At 37.6% G+C, this 19,107-nt stretch overlaps 2 protein-coding genes across 2 annotated transcripts; one reads left to right on the plus strand and one right to left on the minus strand.

Moving 5' to 3' along the window:
- Positions 1-1,156: 1,156 nt before the first annotated feature.
- On the minus strand, positions 1,157-6,228 carry LOC113012694 (myelin-oligodendrocyte glycoprotein-like). Its single transcript, XM_026152996.1, has 5 exons — positions 5,907-6,228; positions 3,535-3,912; positions 3,296-3,388; positions 2,305-2,414; positions 1,157-2,202 (listed from the first exon to the last, which is right to left on the minus strand). Exons 1-5 carry the CDS (start codon positions 5,992-5,994, stop codon positions 2,182-2,184), a joined length of 690 nt encoding a protein of 229 aa, XP_026008781.1. The 5' UTR covers positions 5,995-6,228; the 3' UTR covers positions 1,157-2,181.
- Positions 6,229-9,881: 3,653 nt separating this feature from the next.
- On the plus strand, positions 9,882-17,758 carry LOC113012703 (low affinity immunoglobulin gamma Fc region receptor II-a-like). The gene is made up of 6 exons (XM_026153002.1): positions 9,882-9,985; positions 11,033-11,293; positions 12,593-12,835; positions 13,027-13,155; positions 15,166-15,237; positions 17,660-17,758. The coding sequence occupies exons 1-6, from the start codon at positions 9,955-9,957 to the stop codon at positions 17,713-17,715; spliced, it is 792 nt and encodes a 263-aa protein (XP_026008787.1). The 5' UTR covers positions 9,882-9,954; the 3' UTR covers positions 17,716-17,758.
- Positions 17,759-19,107: the final 1,349 nt, after the last annotated feature.

Here is a 19,107-nt window from a genome sequence, read left to right on the forward strand (position 1 = left end):
TGTTCACATCAACTCAGTGGGTAGAAATATAAAGTTCCCCGGGGAAGATACAAAGGATGACAGTTTGCTATTTCTGGAATGTGCTTTGCACCTTGAGCAGCATGGAAACCTCAACATTGAAGTTTACCAGAAGCCTCCACACACAGAGCACCACCCTCTGGAACACAAACTTGGAGTAATCAGGACCCTACAGCACTGGGCAAAAAATGTTCCCTCTAAGCCAGATGAGAAAGAAAAGGAACACACACATGTAAAGAAAACTCTTAAAACATGTGGAAATCTGGGCTTTCATCAAATCATCAAAGATGCACAGAAAAGAAGATCAGGGAAGACACATGGTTTGAAAGAGGAGTGAAAGAGGCCATCTATGTCTACTGTGAAAGGCCATCCTTGAACATAGACACTAACTGTTTGCTACCTACAATCCAGTTTTGAGACACATCTCAAACCTTCAAGAAAATTAAAGAATTCCAGTGGCTTTCACAACTAAAAAAAACCCCCAAAACTTTTGTGCACAGTTTTTTCTGTTTAACATTTTTCAACCGTGAAGTAAGTGCGTAAAATCAAACATACATAAACATATACCTTTTTAATAACACCCCGGCCTATGTTTGGAGAAATAGATCCACCTAAACTCCAGATACACATATAAATTATTCAGTTTTGGCCCAAATTAGAAAGCATTAGAACCTGATGAAGCAGTTAGTTTTTATGTCTGGATTGGCTGCAAACATAAAGTTTATACAGAATCACAGAAAGGAAATGAAAACAATATGATGGGATATGATGAAGCACGGTGGATGTGAAATTTCACCCAACAGATACGTTTACAGTTTCAGTGAAAATGAAATCTACTACAGATTATGATGTAAGGTATAATTCTTCGTAGATGATAAATTCGTTTCTGTGATATCTTTATAATTCAGTACCGTCATAGAAGAAAGCATAAAGCAGCCTCTGCTCACTTTTAGATAAAACACTGGTGCCATAAGCTAACACAGTGCTATGACCTATGTGCTGACTTCACATTCTCACCCACATTACTCATCCATGATTCCTTGATGCTAACACAACATAAGATGCCTATCATGTGATGTAACAGCTGAACTCCAGAACAGATTTTAATCACTGAATATATGACGCAAACACACTGCAATCACTTGGAAATGCACTTTATGTGGCTGTTTTTTGTTGCATGAAACCGAATAAACACTGTTTCAAATATCACATAAATTCATTTGATAATGCAGGAGTGACAAGAGTTTCAAACTTCAAAAATCAGAACAATCGTTAAAAAAAAAAGACCAATTTTTTAAGAATTTAAAGATGAAGAAGCTCAAATAAACAGAACAATGAATATTTAACTTTGATGATATTGGCTCTTTTCTCCATAAATATAGCTGCGTGGCTCAAAAGCCCGTTAATTGTCAGTGTTAAGTAACTGAAAAGCACTTTAGAGTTCAGAGGATGGAAAAGTTCTTCCTGATCAAGGAAACATACCTCTAAAATGACATCCAAATACTGAAATCCTAAAACTGATACAGAAAATTGTCCCATAAACAATGTGTCATTATAAGAAAACTAAGAGATGAAAAAGCACCTACAGCTCCAGGCTGTCTCAATACATTACTGCTGGATTTGACTCTTTAAAAAAACACAAACACAAAACTCCCCTCAGTTCCCACCAATCCTCAGTTTTTCATATATCCTGCAAGTGTGTATATATGCAAAACACTGAAGTCACGTTATATGTAGTGCAAAGTTATGTGAACAGAGCTAAATCTTTCCTTGTGAGCAAAATAACTTTGACATAAAAGTAACAAAAACAAATTCAGCTTTAGTGTCGACATGTAAAACACAAAGTGCTGCAACACATCACTTCAACAGATTTAAAGTAACCGTATACTCTGAAGCCAGAGTTCAACTTTGGCTCAGATGATGGATCCTGTTTCTGCACTCGAAACTACTTGACATCAGCTGACCAGTCACTGAAGGCACGGTCATCATTTACAGGAGTTAAAGTTCATTTGGGTCCAAACAGATTATGGGACACGTCCACTGTGTCCAGAAGAGGCTGGAAGAGTTAATGCTTCGAATCTTCAAACACATATGAACGATCCGCAGGTACGTAGGCAGCACTCTTCTCTGTTAACAGTTCCAATGCGCCCTTGCACAAAGCAATTAGATTGGAAGTTTCTTGAGCTGGAGAAAGATTTTATTAATCACTTTTGTGTTCAGTGATATTTCAAATCTTTCGAATGTGAAGTAAATGCATAAAAACAAATATTTAAGACTTTAACATACTTCTGCTTTTTGTGACTCTGTGATCAAACATCCTCCAACTGCGAAGCACAGAAGAATAAACACACAGAGAACCACAACTGGAATCAGTCGGCACCGCTCGGACGAACCACCTGCCAGGAAAAACCAAACAGAGATGAGACCAACTGTAAATGTCAAACTCACGAAGTTACACATTTTTATATTTCAATATTTTATTGATAGAATTTTTATGTCTAATCATCAGAATCAGAATACTTTATTAATCCCTAAGGAAATTATATGAAGTTTAATTTTTGGTAGACGATAAGTTAGTTTCTGTGATATCTTTATAATTCAGTACAGTCATGAAATAAAGCACAAGGCAGCCTCTGCTGCACTTTTAGATAAAACACTGATGTCATAAGCTAACACATGGCACTGCTATGTGCTGACTTCACATTCTCATCCACCCATATTATGGGTACTGATATAAGATAACAATTATCTTATATTGGTATATTGAAACTGTCTTTATAGTAGCAGAATCATAAAATCACTTTCTTTTTCAGTCCACCAGATCATGTTGTTGACTTTTTTGGGACATTTTTTGTGAGGTCAGCAAAGGTGGAGATAAACTGTATTATTTGACAATGATGAGATAAAGATTTCGCGCATGGATTTGCAAAAGACCTTCATCTGTACTACAATGTGGAAAGCAAAGGCTTTTGTTACAGGCTTAGATCTAGCTGTGTGACAGTGTTACAATGATGAGAGCTGCATTAAATTTGGCATGCATAGAGGTCTGCTCATTATCTCGCAGAACACCGGCAACCACTGCCTTACGATCATAATACACGTACTCGTGTCGTAGTCCACACATGTATTCAGCTAAGTTGGATTAATATGAATGGTTCAGTGTCTCAGGCACTTGCAACATTTATGGTAGGTTCCACATGACCCAAGAGCAAAAACGTGCTGATTTCAAGACTTTTTCATGTTCTGTGTTGGGTGTATGATGGTCTCATGTTCTCACCTTTATTATCTATCTCTTCATTTAAATCAGGAACATGGAAATTTTCAGGATCCAGTTGTGCCTCTGTTGTCCCAGTTTCAGTTAAACTTGGGTCTGAAAGAACCAAATAAATTAAATAAAAATATGTATTTATCATCTGTAAATTAGCTGATATAACTGAAGTCATTGGTCTTATAGGTTTTTAATACTTTTGAGAAAAAATAAACTGAGAAAAAAATGATTTTATCAGTCTGACTCACCAATAATCAGACGAACAATTGAAAACCTTGTTTGACTCTTTAACTTCGGGATGAAACATCTGTATCTTCCTTCATCTTCTGGTGTCACATTAGTGATTCTTAGTGAGATGTTTCCATCTCTCAGGCCGTCTGTGAACAACGCCGTCCTCCCGATGTACGATGGGAGCTTCATGTCGGGGACCTCTCGGGCGTCTCTGTAAAGATGAACATATTCCACTCGACTCAGACGGTCGTTGGGGTCAGGACGGAGGTCCGGCTTTGACCACTCCACCGTCAGCCCCGCCACGTTAAATGCTGGTTCCACTTGACACGGCAGGATCACATCATCACCTGGAGCTGCTACAACAGGCTGAAGGGATCCAACCACGTGTAACTGACCTGAGCGACAAAAAGGGAGATTTTAAATCTGTCTAGTGGCAGATATAAATCAAATCAACATACAACCAATTAGGCCTTGTTTATATAGCACTTCTCAGACAAATCAGATGCTATTGAAAGAGCTTTTCAAGTGATTAGGACAACCTCCTACAACAGTCATGTTTCTGATTCATGTTTTAGATAACATCAGGCTTATAACTGTCCACTTTTCTTCTTAGTAAAGTGAACATATCATGATTTAACAACACACACACACACACACACACACACACACACACACACACACACACACACACACACACACACACACACACACACACACACACACACACACACACAAATGTTTGTGCAATCTGTCTTGGCATTTATTTAATCTCAATGTTGCTTAGTTGCTCCTAAATTCCAACCAAACACTGGCCCAGTCCCATCTCCACCGAAAGTCTCATCTCTAAAGCCTAATCACTTAATCCTCACAGACTTAACTGACTCAAGAGGCAACTGACATAAGACCTTGAGGGTTCAAATCACACCTCTGGTATAAGTACAAAATCTCATGCAGTTATACTTATATATGGTATAGAAAACATAATGTGTTCCTAAGATTTAAATAGGCCAGTGGTACCCAAGTTATAGTAATACAGATTCCAATTCTTTGAGCCTATCCCAGCTAAACAAACTGCTAATGAAAAGGTTCGAGTCAAACATGCAGTCTTAGTATTTCTTCTTCTAACCATGCAAGTATGTAAGTTCATTAAAAAAAAGAAAAGAAATCTGTCTAAGATTTTAAAAATGTTTCCAATACACTTTTCATTCATCAATTTTCATTTCTTAAGGGAGTGATTGTGATAGATGAATAATTTATTGGTTATTCAAAAGAAAAAAAGCAGGCCTACTTGTTGTTCCTAGAGTATTTAAAAGTAGAATGGGAGGGAGAGCCTTCAGTTTTCAGGCCCCTCTTCTGTGGAACCAGCTTCCAGTTTGGATTCAGGAGACAGACACTATCTCTACTTTCAAGATTAGGCTTAAAACTTTCCTTTTTGCTAAAGCATATAGTTAGGGCTGGACCAGGTGACCCTGAATCCTCCCTTAGTTATGCTGCAATAGATGTAGTCTGCCGGGGGATTCCCATGATGCATTGAGTTTTTCCTTTCCAGTCACCTTTCTCACTCACTATGTATTAACAGACCTCTCTGCGTTGAATCATATCTGTTATTAACCTCTGGCTCTCTTCCACAGCATGTCCTTAATCCTGTCTTCCTTCTCTCACCCCAACCGGTCGCAGCAGATGGCCCCGCCCCTCCCTGAGCCTGGTTCTGCCGGAGGTTTCTTCCTGTTAAAAGGGAGTTTTTCCTTCCCACTGTCGCCAAAGTGCTTGCTCATACGGGGTCATATGATTGTTGGGTTTTTCTCTGTATCTATGAAGCGCCTTGAGGCGACTTTTGTTGTGATTTGGCGCTATATAAATAAAATTGAATTGAATTGAATTAAACCAACCAAATATTTTTAATGAAAAACAAAATCAACAGAGATTTGTGGACAATGCTTTATATCAGTTCAATTCAGCCAAATATTTTTCAGTGATTTGTATTACGAGGGTAAGATTTGACCAATCAAATCCAAGCAGCCTACTGCCACCAAATATCAATAGAAGTAAACTGAAACGTTACACACAGGCATCACAGCATCTAACGTCATTAGTATCAAAGATGCTGACATGTTTACTTTTTTTTTGTCTCCATAGAAATTAAAGGGATTGCCTCAGTCATGTTTATTTAATTGGCTACGATAACAGTACAGCCACATAAGTCTGACAGGTCTCTAAGAGCGCTACATACGAAAACACTTCCATAACACACACACACACACACACACACACACACACACACACACACACACACACACACACACACACACACACACATATATATATAGAGAGAGTAGCAATAATATTTGGCTGCAAAGCAAGGATACCTTACATGTACTTTAAAGCTTACCTTGAGCAAGCCTGAAGACGAAAAGGAGCGGAAAGACGACTTTTAGAGTTGAGGTAGAAATCCTGTAACTGAACTCTCCTACGCCCATTTTAATGTGACAGTAATGCAGAAAATAATTAAAGCATCTCGAAACCAGCTGAATATAAGTCTGAACACGAGCTATAAATACATGAGGGGCGTGTCCTAACAGGTGAATTCCCCAGAAACACGTGCTTTTAACGTGATTAATTGTACAGTATCAAATTTCAAATGGAGAAAGTAGTGAATATTTATCTCTACTTTTACTGAACTTGAAGTTTGAGAAAGCGACAATTGAACGACACGTGGGTGAATATAAAAACCCAACGTCATAAGCAGCTGTGAGATCACAGAGAAGAGACTCACCTGTTCGGATCGCAGATTTGTAAATTCACGGTGACCATCTTATTCTCGGAGCAGTGTGTCAGGGTTTCTGGGTCTTTGACCCAGTATTCTTAGTTCATGTTCACTGTTTATCTACTGCCTGGTCCACTTCCTGTTTTATTGTGTTAGCCTTGGTCTGTGTGCATTATGTTCAGTCCTCTTCCCATTATCATTAGTTCATTATGTTCAGCTGTGTACTCACCGGTCTCTCATTATCATCATTTTCACCAGTCTGTGTATTTAAGCCCTCTGTTCTACCCATTCAGTGTCGGGTCATTAATGATGTATGTCTGATGTCAATGTCGTCTGTATGTTCAGTCAGTCAGTCAGTCAGTCAGTCAGTCAGTCAGTCAGTCAGTCCTTTGTTCATTTAGTCAGCCAGCCATTTCCTCCCTCTGTACTGTTTGCTCACTCCTTCGGCAATAAACATCCACCTTCACCTACCTGCCTGTGAGTCCAGCGTTTGGGTCCTCCTTCTCTCATCCACGACACTACCCTTGACACAGTGTTTATAAGAAAACTACTTTATTTGGTAAAAGAGAGAGACCGTGGAGCAGCTGCTGCCTCGTTGGTAAAATGAAAGTAAAAAGATCAGAGGAGCGGCAGCAGGGATGGGGGAGGTTACGAACTCAAACACCTCCGATCCTCATTTTTAGTGAGCAACAGCGGGCAACAACTGAATGCAGTAGCTGCTGAAAGGATCAACATGCAAAGGCCTCACATGGTCCAAGAATGAGCTCCTCTGCCTCCACCGAGTCTGTACTATGTGTGCAGTTTGTCTTTCCTCATGGATGCGGCCATTCATTTAAACTTTATTTGCTTTTATCTTGTCTATGTGATAAATACAAACATGCTGCCAGTGAAACATCAGTGCACCACGGTGTTTATTTGTCGGTATCACCTTGTGTTCAAACATCCTTGTCAGCTGGGACTTTTCTGTGTGGGGTTAAATAGAAGTTGTAGTGGATTTCCATTTCATAGAAGCTCTGCTTTTTCAGCTTGGCTGGGATGTGAGAGTGTGTGGTTGCGCGTCTCTGTGCGTTAGCTTTATGTTAGACTGGCATCCAGTAAAATCTCACCAAAAATGTATTTGAAACACCCACAACTTGTCCTTAGTTGTGAGCTTGACTTTCTAAAGCCCATCCTGCAGGTTCAATCTTGACTTTAGAGGAACTGGTACACAGATTCACCACAAACCATATCTGTACACGTTAACACTAGATTTACTAAACCTGCCAGGGAAATTTGTTTTGGAGTTTTTATGCTGGTAAGTATGGTAAGTGTGGCCACAGGCCAGATGATTTGGAACTGTACAGTTTATATTTGTAGATGTTTTAAAATACCATTATTATCTGTTATATACACACCATTCTGCATTTCATCAGTAGCTATTATTCATCTCTGACTCTCTTCCACAGTGTGTCTGTGTCTCAACTTCTTCTGCCAATCCCAGCTGGTCATGTCAGATGGCTGCCCCTCCCTGAGCTTGTTCTGCTGGAGGTGTCTTCCTGTTTCTTTTTTCTTCCCACTGTCGCCACGTGCTGGATCATAGCGGTCAGCTGATTGTTGCGGTTTTCTCTGGGCTATTGTAGAGTCTTTACAATAAAAAGCATCTTGAGATGACTGTTTTTGCAATTTGGAAAAATATAAAAAAAATTATAATTGAACTGAATTATCTGCTAAAGTATGACTCCACATCCCACATGTTATTATGTAACCCACTGCTACGTAATAGTATATTATGTCAGTTAAAAGATAAAAGGAGCAACAGGAAGAATAAGATAACAAACATAGATGAAATCACAGAAAAGAGCTGTGGTAAGATGTTGGTTTCTTTAATCTCTGAGATGAGTTTTTCTCCATAATCTCACAAATATGAGTAATCACTCATATTTCAAGTGAGGTTAGTTAAGTTATTTACTTAGTAACCTGAGTAAACCAATATTAGAAAAAAACGGATACATTTGGAGAGAAATTTGTCTCAAAAGTGTTAGAAAGTTGCATGATACGATCCTAAAGCTTAAATGGATGTTTACAAATGTGCCCAGTGATTTGTGTGTAACTTTTGAGGACCCGCACATGTGTGTAATGCAAATTTCTCTCCATAGATTTGGGCCAGCGACCTGTGTCTGGTGAGGTTAACATTTAGTTCAGATGTTGTAATGTTGTAATGTCTTCACTAAATGTCTCAACCTCTACTTCATACATAAATATAACTCCTGCAATACACCCCGTGTCTTTAAAGTCACGTCTCCAGCAGTTTTGTCTGATCATCACCTGCTCTGTATCACAGCAGTCGCTGAATTGCTTCAGAAACAAGGCCCATGGGCTGCATTGAGTCTTTTCATTGAAGAGTAATTGGATTCCCTTAGTTCCTACTTGACTTTACTCTGTTAACAAGGTTCCTGTAAATACAGACTCAGCACACTTTGAAGCAATGGAGTAAAAGACGCTTTTGAAACACACCACACCGCCTCTGATGGAAGTTTCACTGCTGCAGCTGTGTTTTGCCTGGTATATTTCAGTGCTTGTACAGTAGGGTCAATAAGTGTTATATGTTTTAAGACAGGATTTTTTAAATTGTATTCATATATATATATATACCCAAAATGATACTTTGGGCACCTTTCCCATTCAATCAAAACTTAAGACTTTTGCTTTCTCACCAGTACGATTTCAAACGAATCTCTCTGTAACTAACTGAAACCCTCTTGACAGAAAAGCGTAGAGGTTTGAAAGAACGCCAACCTACTGTGTGGGAGTGTGCAGAGTTGTTTAACTCTCTATCCAACTCAAAGCAACAACTTCCGACACACACCAACATAGAGCTACTTGGAAATAAATAAATGAATAAATATATGTAGATACATACATATATATATATATATATATATATATATATATATATATATATATATATATATATATATATATAGAGAGAGAGAGAGAGAGAGAGAGAGAGACATTCGTTTGAAATCGTACTGGTGAGAAAACAAAAGTCTTAAGTTTTGATTGAATGGCAAAGGTGCCCAAAGTATCACTTGTGATAGTGAGCCTCATCAAGCCAGGCGCTCTGGGAATTTTGCTGGCAAACCCTGCGTTACAGTTACCTAATCAAGTTAAATCTGGAGTTTTTGGGGGCGCTGAGGGAAATGCTTTTAGTTGTGCCATTATTGAAAAACCAAACAAAAACAAAAAAACCTTTAGGGGATATCTGCTTTTCTTACCAAAATCCTGCCAGTAACCTGACTCACTTCCAAAGTCTTGTGACATGAAACTTCCTTTGCAACCTGCATGTGCAAACTGCACAAATCAACAAATGCAACTTTAATATAACAGTAACACACTTCCAGACGTCAAAATAATTAAATTTCTTCTCTAAGTTTTATGCAATGTTTGAAGATTGTTATGCAAGATTTAAGTTTTTCTGCATGAATCTCAGGGCTGTTTTGATTCAGGTCTAATACATTATTAATATACTTCAGGTCTTCAGGGTGAAGAACGTAAACATTTTGCATTTGTGGTTTCAAAAATAAAACTGTGACATACATCCTGCATAATTGTCTTTTTCACTAAGTCAGCACTGAGGTGTGATGCAGCCCCTCCGAAACTCTTCAGTCTGAGAGTCGAACACCAGCCAAGCAGCATGGAGATCACAGCTCTGTGCACAATTATGGGTGAGTACTAGAATGTGTCAAGTCTCCAGTGAGTCTGTGTGTGGGCTTTAGCTTTTGGCTTTAATGAACAGATGGATTAATAGTTCAGCCTTTGATCTTTTCATAACAGTAAAGAGAAATCAAGTTTTTGTATTTCACATGAATTCAAACATAATTTACAATAAACTGCAAGCTTTGTGATTATTTGATATTACAAGGTAATTGTTACTTAATAATCTTTAAAATCGTTAAACCATCTTGCAAAACTGAGCAACTTTTACAAGCAAAAAGTTGCCTCATTGTTGCTAAACTTCTTACATGTTATTACAATCTGTGTTTAGTTTACAGCTTCAGTATTTTAATGTAGTTTCTAACTACAGAAGTTTTTGTTCATATTTTATTAATTTGAGTTAATTTACCTATGAAGTTGTTTTTAGATAATGAAGTGAAATTAAGCAAATGTTAATTAACTACTGGTGTGCTCATGAGGTAAATAATACAATAGACACAGACAAAATAAAAAGAATTGCAGCTGAGCATTTAATTAGGGTATAAAACTGTATTTGCACTCTGACATCCTGATACAGATCACATATTCACCCATAAAGAGCATCGTTCAAAAACCCCACATGTGTTTCATATGAAACCTTGTAACAGAAGATGCAGATGTATCTGTTTTGTGGGTAATATGTGAAGCTTTCATTACATATGTCACGTAACAGAGCAGCAAAGAGGAGACAAATGGTGTCAGTTGTGTTTCTTTTGACTTTACAGTGCATTGTTGTTTCATGAAACAGCAACTGGTGGAAACCATTTAGCATTATTAATTGCAAATACTCTACACTCATTTGGTTTCCGTTCACCCACGACAATGGAGGGAAGCACCTTCTCATCAGTGTTTGGTAGAGAATTTTCACAGAACAGATGCTTCAGCAGCTTCAAGAGCAGCTAGACTCAGTTTTAGGTGGTGGTGGCTACCTTATAGCTCAAACCTTATATCTGTTATTGTAAAAGTATTTAATTGTTTTTCACCTTTCTGTTTGTTGTTTCTTTTTCTGTTTCTTTCAGCCACTTTGAGTATCTTTCCCAACAGATCTCAGTTCTTCAACTACGATCCTGTTACACTGAGCTGTGGAGAGCTTAAAAACTCTAATTGGACAATAAAGAGAAACACGTCAACAAAAACAAATGAAGAGTGTTCCAAAGACTGGGGTACAAAAAATGAATCAAACTGCTTCCTTCAAGATCCTTACCCATCAGACAGTGGATTGTACTGGTGTGACTCTGGAGCTGGAGCCTGCAGTGAAGCTGTCAACATCACTGTGACCGGTGAGTTTAAGTACTAAATTGAAGAGGCCGTCATTTGGATTTAAAAGCCAGATTACAGATAGTTCTGTTTGCAGAGTTTTGATTGAAATATGACACCAACATGCTGGTGGGATGTTCAGCAGGTTTATGAAGTTTAGCATATTAAAATAGTGAAAAATGTCTAATTAGAATTAAGCACCAATCAACACAGATTTGGACCTAACAGAAAATGTCACTGAGTGGACCGAGGGTATTTAAATTAATGCATCAAATTTCAGGGAAATCCAACCAGTAACCGTTATAGTGGGTCACTTTATGTTATAAATATGCACCATGAGAATATGCACCATGAGAAGCCTGACATGAGGATTTGTTGAAACAGCTACAAACCTCATTTATGTTTTCCAGCCAAATGACTTCTTACCCATTGTCTCATATTAATTCTGACTGTGGCCTCCTGATAGCAAACAAGCAGATTCAAAAAACAGACTTTTGCTAAAATACAGAAAAGAGCATTATTATTGTTTTACTTCTTTAAATATCTAATATGAAGCTAGAACCTGCACCCTGTTAGCTTAGCATAAATCATTTAGTTCAAAATAAACAAAAACTTGTATCATGGGGTACAAGCATGCTAACCAGAGGGTGTAGTTCTGGAGTAACTGGGAGAAACATGTAAAGGATAACTCAACACCTGCAGTTAGCTAAAGAAATTAGCAGAACATCTAATGGCTGACTCTAATGGGTTTTGAATTAAAGTACTGCAATAAGGGTCATTTAGATATTAGTGCATGGACAAAGCTTATTCCAAGCATGGCTAACAGTTAAAGCTTTTATTTAATATCATAGCTTCGCATAATCAATAATTATTGATGAAATGCTGGAGCTAGCTAAAATTATGAACAAAAAGTTATAAAAGTGAAAAGTTATAAATTATTGACCTAAAAGTATGCCCTGCCAGTTAAAATGTTTGGATAAAAATGCAAATTAATATTTAGAACTAAAAATCTAGCTCGGTAAACAAAAAGGATACATTAGTGAAATTTATCGCTATGTGTAATGAAATGAAAAGCTGTTAAATGCAGTAGTAACTTAAAATGACATCTGAATGGCTGAAATAGCTGAATTCATTGAAACATGACAGATGTTGAGGAGGAAGTTTTTTTCCATTTTGAGCTTATCTGATCTGGACTATGTCTTGGTTTAAGGAAGAAGGATAGTTTGGATTGACTATGTTTGATTTCAGTTTTTTTTTTTAACTGAATCTTTGAGTCACCTTAAAACAAACTAATTGATCATTTCTGTCATGCTGTTGTTCAGGAGGCTCTGTGATCCTGGAGAGTCCGGTCCATCCTCTGCAGGAGGGCGATGCTGTGACTCTGCGCTGCATGGATAAAAATACTTCTTTTATCCCAGCTGAATTTTATAAAGATGGCCTCCTCATCAGGAACAGCTCTACAGGAATCATGACCATCCTCAAAGTTTCAAAGTCTGATGAAGGTTTCTACAAGTGTACCATCTCTGGTAGCGGAGAATCACCGGACAGCTGGCTGTCTGTCACAGGTGAGAAGACTGAAAAGTAAAAAGGAAACAAACTTTTTCACACAGTAGATATAACTTCTGTTTCCACATTTGTTGGTGCTTTTATTTGAGCGTATGCACAGAGATCACAGTCTACCAACGCGATAGCCCAAGCTTGTTGTTGCGTTTGCATCAAGAACAAACTGTGGTTTCTGTTTTCTATTGTGTTTAAGCTGGGCGACCCAAATCTTTTCACTCCCCTCCTATGTATGTTGTGCTTCCTGTGGTGGGTGTCTGCCTCTCGCTGGCTGTGGTGTTGGTTGTGCTGGTGCTACTGTTCTGCCTCTGGAGGAACCACAAAGGTCAGTCTGTTTTTGAAGTATATCTGTTAGCCACAGCTTTGCACTTACAGTCATATTCTTTAGTTACTGTAAACACACAGTTTATATCGTTCAATTTCTCATACAGAATCCCGCCGCTAAAATCCAAAAGTGCACTGCTGGTTAGAGTGCCCTAAGTTTCCAATAAATTAAGGTACTTTACTTTATGAAACTATGTACATATTAAGATTATATTATAATTTTCAAAGAGATTAACTGTTAGTTCTTCAGCGTGGCGATAAAGAGTAAGTTTATCTGTTGTTCTTTCGACTGTCACAGCAGCAGAACCGCGTACTTGATTTAGTAGATTATTTTCCCCTGGATGGCATTTCTGGGAGGGTTGTGTCACATCAGATAACACCATGCAGTTTCAAAGAGTCAGATTATGCAAATTTCCAGAAGAAAATTATATGTGCGTATTCATCGCATGCAAGTATCATCGCATCTCTGCATACTGAACCTTTGTGGCTCTTTATTTAGTAAAATGAGAATATTGAAACTTAAAAAGTGATCGGACGTAAACAGTGTCTTTGATGCCTTTTTTAAATCTTGGTGCTAGCTTTTACACTCTTAAGCTTAACAACCAATAAAACATCTTAAAAATGATGATACATCCTAAACAAAGGTGACTGAGAGCGTCATTTCCCGCATAGTTTCTATTCATTTCTAGCCGACCAATTAACTTTGCCTTTCAATAGATAAAAGAACAATCTTTCAGGTTTTATATCCACCCAAATTTATTTTTGAACTTAAAAAAAGTTCAAATTGTTCATTTATCAAAGATTTATATTTATTATATTTATATTGCTCACAATATAAATATAAATGCACATTTTAAAAATGTGATTAAATCAATTTAAAATGATCTTTGCTTTTTTGTAAATATTTCTTATGTGTACTGTTTATATACACTTAATGAACATTTTATTAGAAGGGCTGTAATGAAACTGGGCTAGTCATTGGACTATTTTTGATTTTGCTGAGTTTCTTAGTTATTATTTTCCACATCAAAAATGTGTTTTGCTGCATTTCGTTGTGGTTATTTTGCAAAAGCCATGTACTTTCGCTTAGTTCATATCTTCCCCTTTCTGATTGAAGATTTTGGGTCAATTGTTGGCACCAGACATGGTTTTAACACAGGCCGGTACATACATGAGCTGATATACTTAAAACACAGTGGTGCGACTAACGTAAAAAAGTATGAGTGCATCGTGTCTTACATGTTCTTCTGTGTTATCAGCTGTTCGATCTCCTTGGTATGTCTTTGTGTTTCATGAGCTCACTGCAGATCTGATCTCTGTTTAGTCACTATTTGTATGATGAAAGTGTTGAAACTCGCTGCACAGAAACCGTTTGTGTTGTATTTGTTTGATTTAGGTCAAAACAGAGGGCCTGTGTGAAAAAACACAATCAGAAAGTAATCGGGTCGTTGTTGGTTCTGGTGTGTTTAGACATAACTGTAAGACCAAAACTAATACTTGTAGTATTAAACTATGAAACTATCAAACCCTCCCCCACACTTTTACAGGTTTATGTAAAGACTGCACATGTTCTCCCTGTGTGGGTTTCTTTCGGGTAGTCCAGCTTCCTGCTCACACTGCAAGCCTTAACTGAACTTCCTCGTCTGTATCTGCAGGAGTTTATGCATCGCTGAGAGCTCATTGTTGGGAGACAGCATAAAAAAGCAGCAGATGTTTCCTGGTAAAACAGAGAGTGTCATGTAGAAGCATTCAGGTCACTGATGACAAAAAAACCTGGAAGAGCGCTACAGCTTTAAGAATCTAATTTTGATGAATCAACAGCAGGATTTACGTTACAAATGGTTTTCTGTGATGTTCTCTCTTTACTAAGCTGATCTATATTCAGTGATTTAACCGAACAAACTATATAAATGAGATCGATTACATGTAGCAGAGAGCTATATGTTTAACTTTATGGTCGAAAATCATATTTCCAAGCAGATGTTTAACAGTGAGAAGTGTTGTGCTGCAGGTGAAACTGACCCTGATGTTTCCTACACTGATGTCACCATCGTACCGGAAGTGCAGCCAAAAAGTGACAAAGGTAAAAACACATGCAGAGCTCTTTTCCCACACGTACACAAGAGCCTGAGGCATATGTATGTTATTTATATTACCTCAGTTTTTCCCTTTTGTGGAAAGTTATAAAGACTTTATTTGTGCTATGTTATTTGGTCATGAGTGAAACTTCTTTGATCTTTGAGTCAAGTGTAAACGTAGCGCTTGCATGAAACTACGACCTCATTGTTTAATGACACAAGAGTATCAGTCGTTATCAAGGAAGCACACGAACAAGTTTCATTTTGTTAATGATTTATAGAGTCAGTGGAGTATCAGCACATAATAAGATACAAACGATAACTAAACATAGAAAGAAACAAATACAGGTGGGTGGCTCACAGGGGGTTCAGAGAGTTCTAAAAATGTGGTTTCACTTGTGGTCGGGGGGGATAAAAACCAGACACAGAGCACCCATGAGTAATAACAATATAATCAAAATCTGTTGTGTTCCCAGATTGTCGCGTTTAATGACTTTTGGTTTCTAATTAAATGTTACTATGTTTAGTTTCTCCGGGTTTACTTCTGCCTGGTCTATGGGCATTGCTCATTATTCTCCTATGCTCCTCTCCTCGCATCTTAGTCCCCCCTACCATGAGGAGAGACTACTCATATTTGATATTTAGGGCCCTGATTTAAAGTCACAATATGACACAGTGTGGCAAGATAGTATACAGTGCTGTGCAAAAGTCCTGAGCTAACCTAATTTTTTTATATTTGGTTTCCAAGAGGTCAGACTTCCCTGTAATCTTTCTCAAAGCGGTCTTGAGCAGTAGTTCTCCAGGCTTTCTGAACGTCTTTCAAATATTTCTTTTGGACACTGGCTGCTTTTTCACTCTTTTTAATTTTTTTATTTATTTTAATTTTTTAGGGGAATGTGTTTTTTATTTGTTAAGCTACTTAACTCAACTATTAATTACTGAAGTATAAGGAACCTAACCCACTGATGTGTCAACACATAACAAAGGATTAGCAAAGAACACATTTATAATTGCATCTTTGTTGCACATAAATATTCCCATTTTGTCATCAGATTCTAAAAAAATGCCAAAGATAACACAGTTTGAGAAACACAGCACAGCATTTTTGCACCAACGCGATGCTTCCCAAAGAACCATTAGCCGAAAATCTTGGAAATCTCTGCGCATTTACTGATGCCTCATCAGAATTGGTGTTAAGTGGTAGGGCTGCCATCAAGAACCCATTCTTAAGGTAGGAAAACAGGAAGTAATGCAGTGAAAACCAAATTAAAATATTTGGTTCAAACTGTCATCAGTATGTACAGAGGAGGTCGTGAGAGAGGTACAGTGAGTGTCTACAGCCACCTGTAAAGCTTCCTCGTGGTTTTTCATTTCACTTCAGCCAGTGTTTTGGAGATCTTGTCAAAACTGATGAAATTATGAATACAGAAAAAATATCATCAGGTTTTGATCCACGACATCTGAAAAGCATCTCAAAGGCAGCAACTTCACTTGCATTAGAAACAGAGTGTTCAAAAAACACACAAAGAAACACTGTCAGTCATGGACTCGCCTCCCTGAGCCCAGGCCTCAACATTGTTGAAGTACGGCATCATATAAAGGCAGACAACATCTAAAGAAGAGCTTTGAATGTCCTTCAAGAAGCCCGGAGAACTATTCCTGAAGACGACTTAAAGAAACAAGAACGCTGCCTAAGAGAGTTCAGGCTGTGATGAGGAATAACACAACCTTCAACCTGTACAAGCTTTCATTACCTAATATACTGTGATTCTATGTTCGCACGTTTCACTGCATCATTGCGTCCATTTTCCATATAAGACAGGCTGAACTCTGTCCTCTCGCCTTTAAATGCATTTTAGGGATTTTTCACATGGAGCACTGACTTTACTTTCTGGTCATTGCTCAGCCTCCCTCAGCGTCTTACATTTGGTTCCTCTACAAGGCCATGACGTGTCTTAATGACAGAAACAGAGAAAAGTGGCTTATAAATGACTGCTGTGTCCTGTACCATCACAGAGATTGTTTTAAATGTAAAGACTTACTGCATTTCCTATTATTGGTACACAAAGATCTTCCTTAATAATAATGTTAAAAATGTTTTAGCATCAAAATGTATGCAGTGCTTACAGTAAAAGTATTCATTATAAAGAATTGCCCATCACTACAAGTGAGTACTGATTCACTGCAACACTTCAGCGCTGAAGGTAGAGGCAGTCATATTTTAAGGGGGCGGGGACACCCCCTTCAGACTGTGTGAGAGTCACTGAAAAATGAAGCGTGAAACAAAGAAAGCCCACACATCTGTTCCCTGCCTGGTGTCACTGTAAGTAGATGTTTTAAAAATGTATAACATGTGATGAAGTGTAGTTGAACTTTAATGTCTGCATGTTGTTAGTAGTTTAACAGTTTGCATCTTTGTGTCTTTAGCAGAAACAGATTCTGAAGCAACTTTCTATTCAACAATCAAACCAGCAGCCAGCTGAGCGGAGACATCAGAGTCTGTGCTGGGATCTATTTTTGTTTCGTCTTCATGTATAAAAACTGTAAATGTGAACTGAGCCGAGTCCTGCTGCAGCTGAAGACGCATTTGTTTTGCATGCACTGCTGTAAAATCATAGACTTTTGTTCTTAAACTATTTATTGTTTATTCTTTTTGTCATTTTTTTGCTTGTGATTTTTTAAAATTAATTTTTTAATATAACTCATGAATAACAAACAGACACTTCCAGCTTGGCAGTTGAAGAAGTGGATGACAGAGTGCTCAGTTTCTGTTCTTCAGCGGTGTATTGAGTAACCTGTTCTACTGCTATGAATGAAGCTCGGAAAATAGAAAACTGGAAAATTACCCGGCTGATCCAGTCCCTTGCAATTTCTCATTACAGTTTCTGCTTTCACGTGTACAAGTGAAACTTCCTTAATATGTTTATTATGTGTGGATCTGTTTATAGAAACTGAGCAGACAGGGACTTCCCACTAATTTACTCATGATTAGCTCACTTCCTGTTCCTTCTTCCCACTGTATCTAATTTCATTCAGATACTCAGAGCTCATCAACAGATCCTGTCACGCTCTAATTTTAATCAGGTTTTTAGAAATGTGGTTTTCATTTAATCATTGTTTCAACTGCATTTAAAACTTCTTCAATTTTACCATTTATATCTTTAAATCACTGAATTTATGCTTTGTACTTTCCCGCAAACACTGACTCATCCACTTGTTTGGCTCAGGCTTCTCCATGTGAGAGGAAACTCAATCCACGTGTCCTAGAAATATAGGATACTAAAAATACTAATGAAAGCAAGTCATGACAAAGCATTTTTTTTTTCTATCGCATTGTTACCCTGTTTTTTTTTTTTTCAGATGCCAAGTTTCTGTCGTTTTGTTATTTAACAGTGAGTGTGTGATATGCTATTCAGGTGAATGTAAACTATTATCTTGTACTTTCCCGGCTCTCCAAGAAAATGAATTATTATTTTAATCATAAAGTTGTTTAACATTTAATTTAAAAAGGGCAAGTTTGTGGTCTAAATAAATAAAATATATAAATATTGTTCTTCTCTTTAAATTGATTTGTCAGTACAAAGGACCACTTCATTGAATGAAAGAGCAAACACACAGTAAAAAAGTATTTTATTGTATTTGTATAGTACTTATTCTATTGTATTCCGGTGGCTGGTATGATTTCTATTTTTGTATAGTATGTTATTCTGTTTATCTTATTCTGTTCTATTGTTTTTCTCTCCTAATTTTTACAGCTCTTGTACTTTCTGCCGTGACCAAAAATTACCCACGTGTGGGTCTAATAAAGGTTTATCTTATCTCTTACCTTTCAGTCTGAAACCTCAGCTTGTGGAAGATTTAAAGACAAAAACCAA

Source organism: Astatotilapia calliptera, chromosome 3, assembly GCF_900246225.1.
Source record: "Astatotilapia calliptera chromosome 3, fAstCal1.2, whole genome shotgun sequence".
Taxonomy (NCBI): Eukaryota; Metazoa; Chordata; class Actinopteri; order Cichliformes; family Cichlidae; genus Astatotilapia; species Astatotilapia calliptera.

Bases quoted from the DNA above. Each gene is read 5' to 3' on its own strand.
- LOC113012694 (XM_026152996.1), bottom strand. From the start codon at position 5,994: ATGGGCGTAGGAGAGTTCAGTTACAGGATTTCTACCTCAACTCTAAAA. The intron at 3,389-3,534 runs GTGAGTCAGACT...TGGTTCTTTCAG, and splicing joins AATTGTTCGTCTGATTATTG to ACCCAAGTTTAACTGAAACT. The intron at 2,203-2,304 runs GTATGTTAAAGT...ATCTTTCTCCAG, and splicing joins CAGAGTCACAAAAAGCAGAA to CTCAAGAAACTTCCAATCTA.
- LOC113012703 (XM_026153002.1), top strand. From the start codon at position 9,955: ATGGAGATCACAGCTCTGTGCACAATTATGG. The intron at 9,986-11,032 runs GTGAGTACTAGA...TGTTTCTTTCAG, and splicing joins AGCTCTGTGCACAATTATGG to CCACTTTGAGTATCTTTCCC. The intron at 15,238-17,659 runs GTAAAAACACAT...TTGTGTCTTTAG, and splicing joins GCAGCCAAAAAGTGACAAAG to CAGAAACAGATTCTGAAGCA.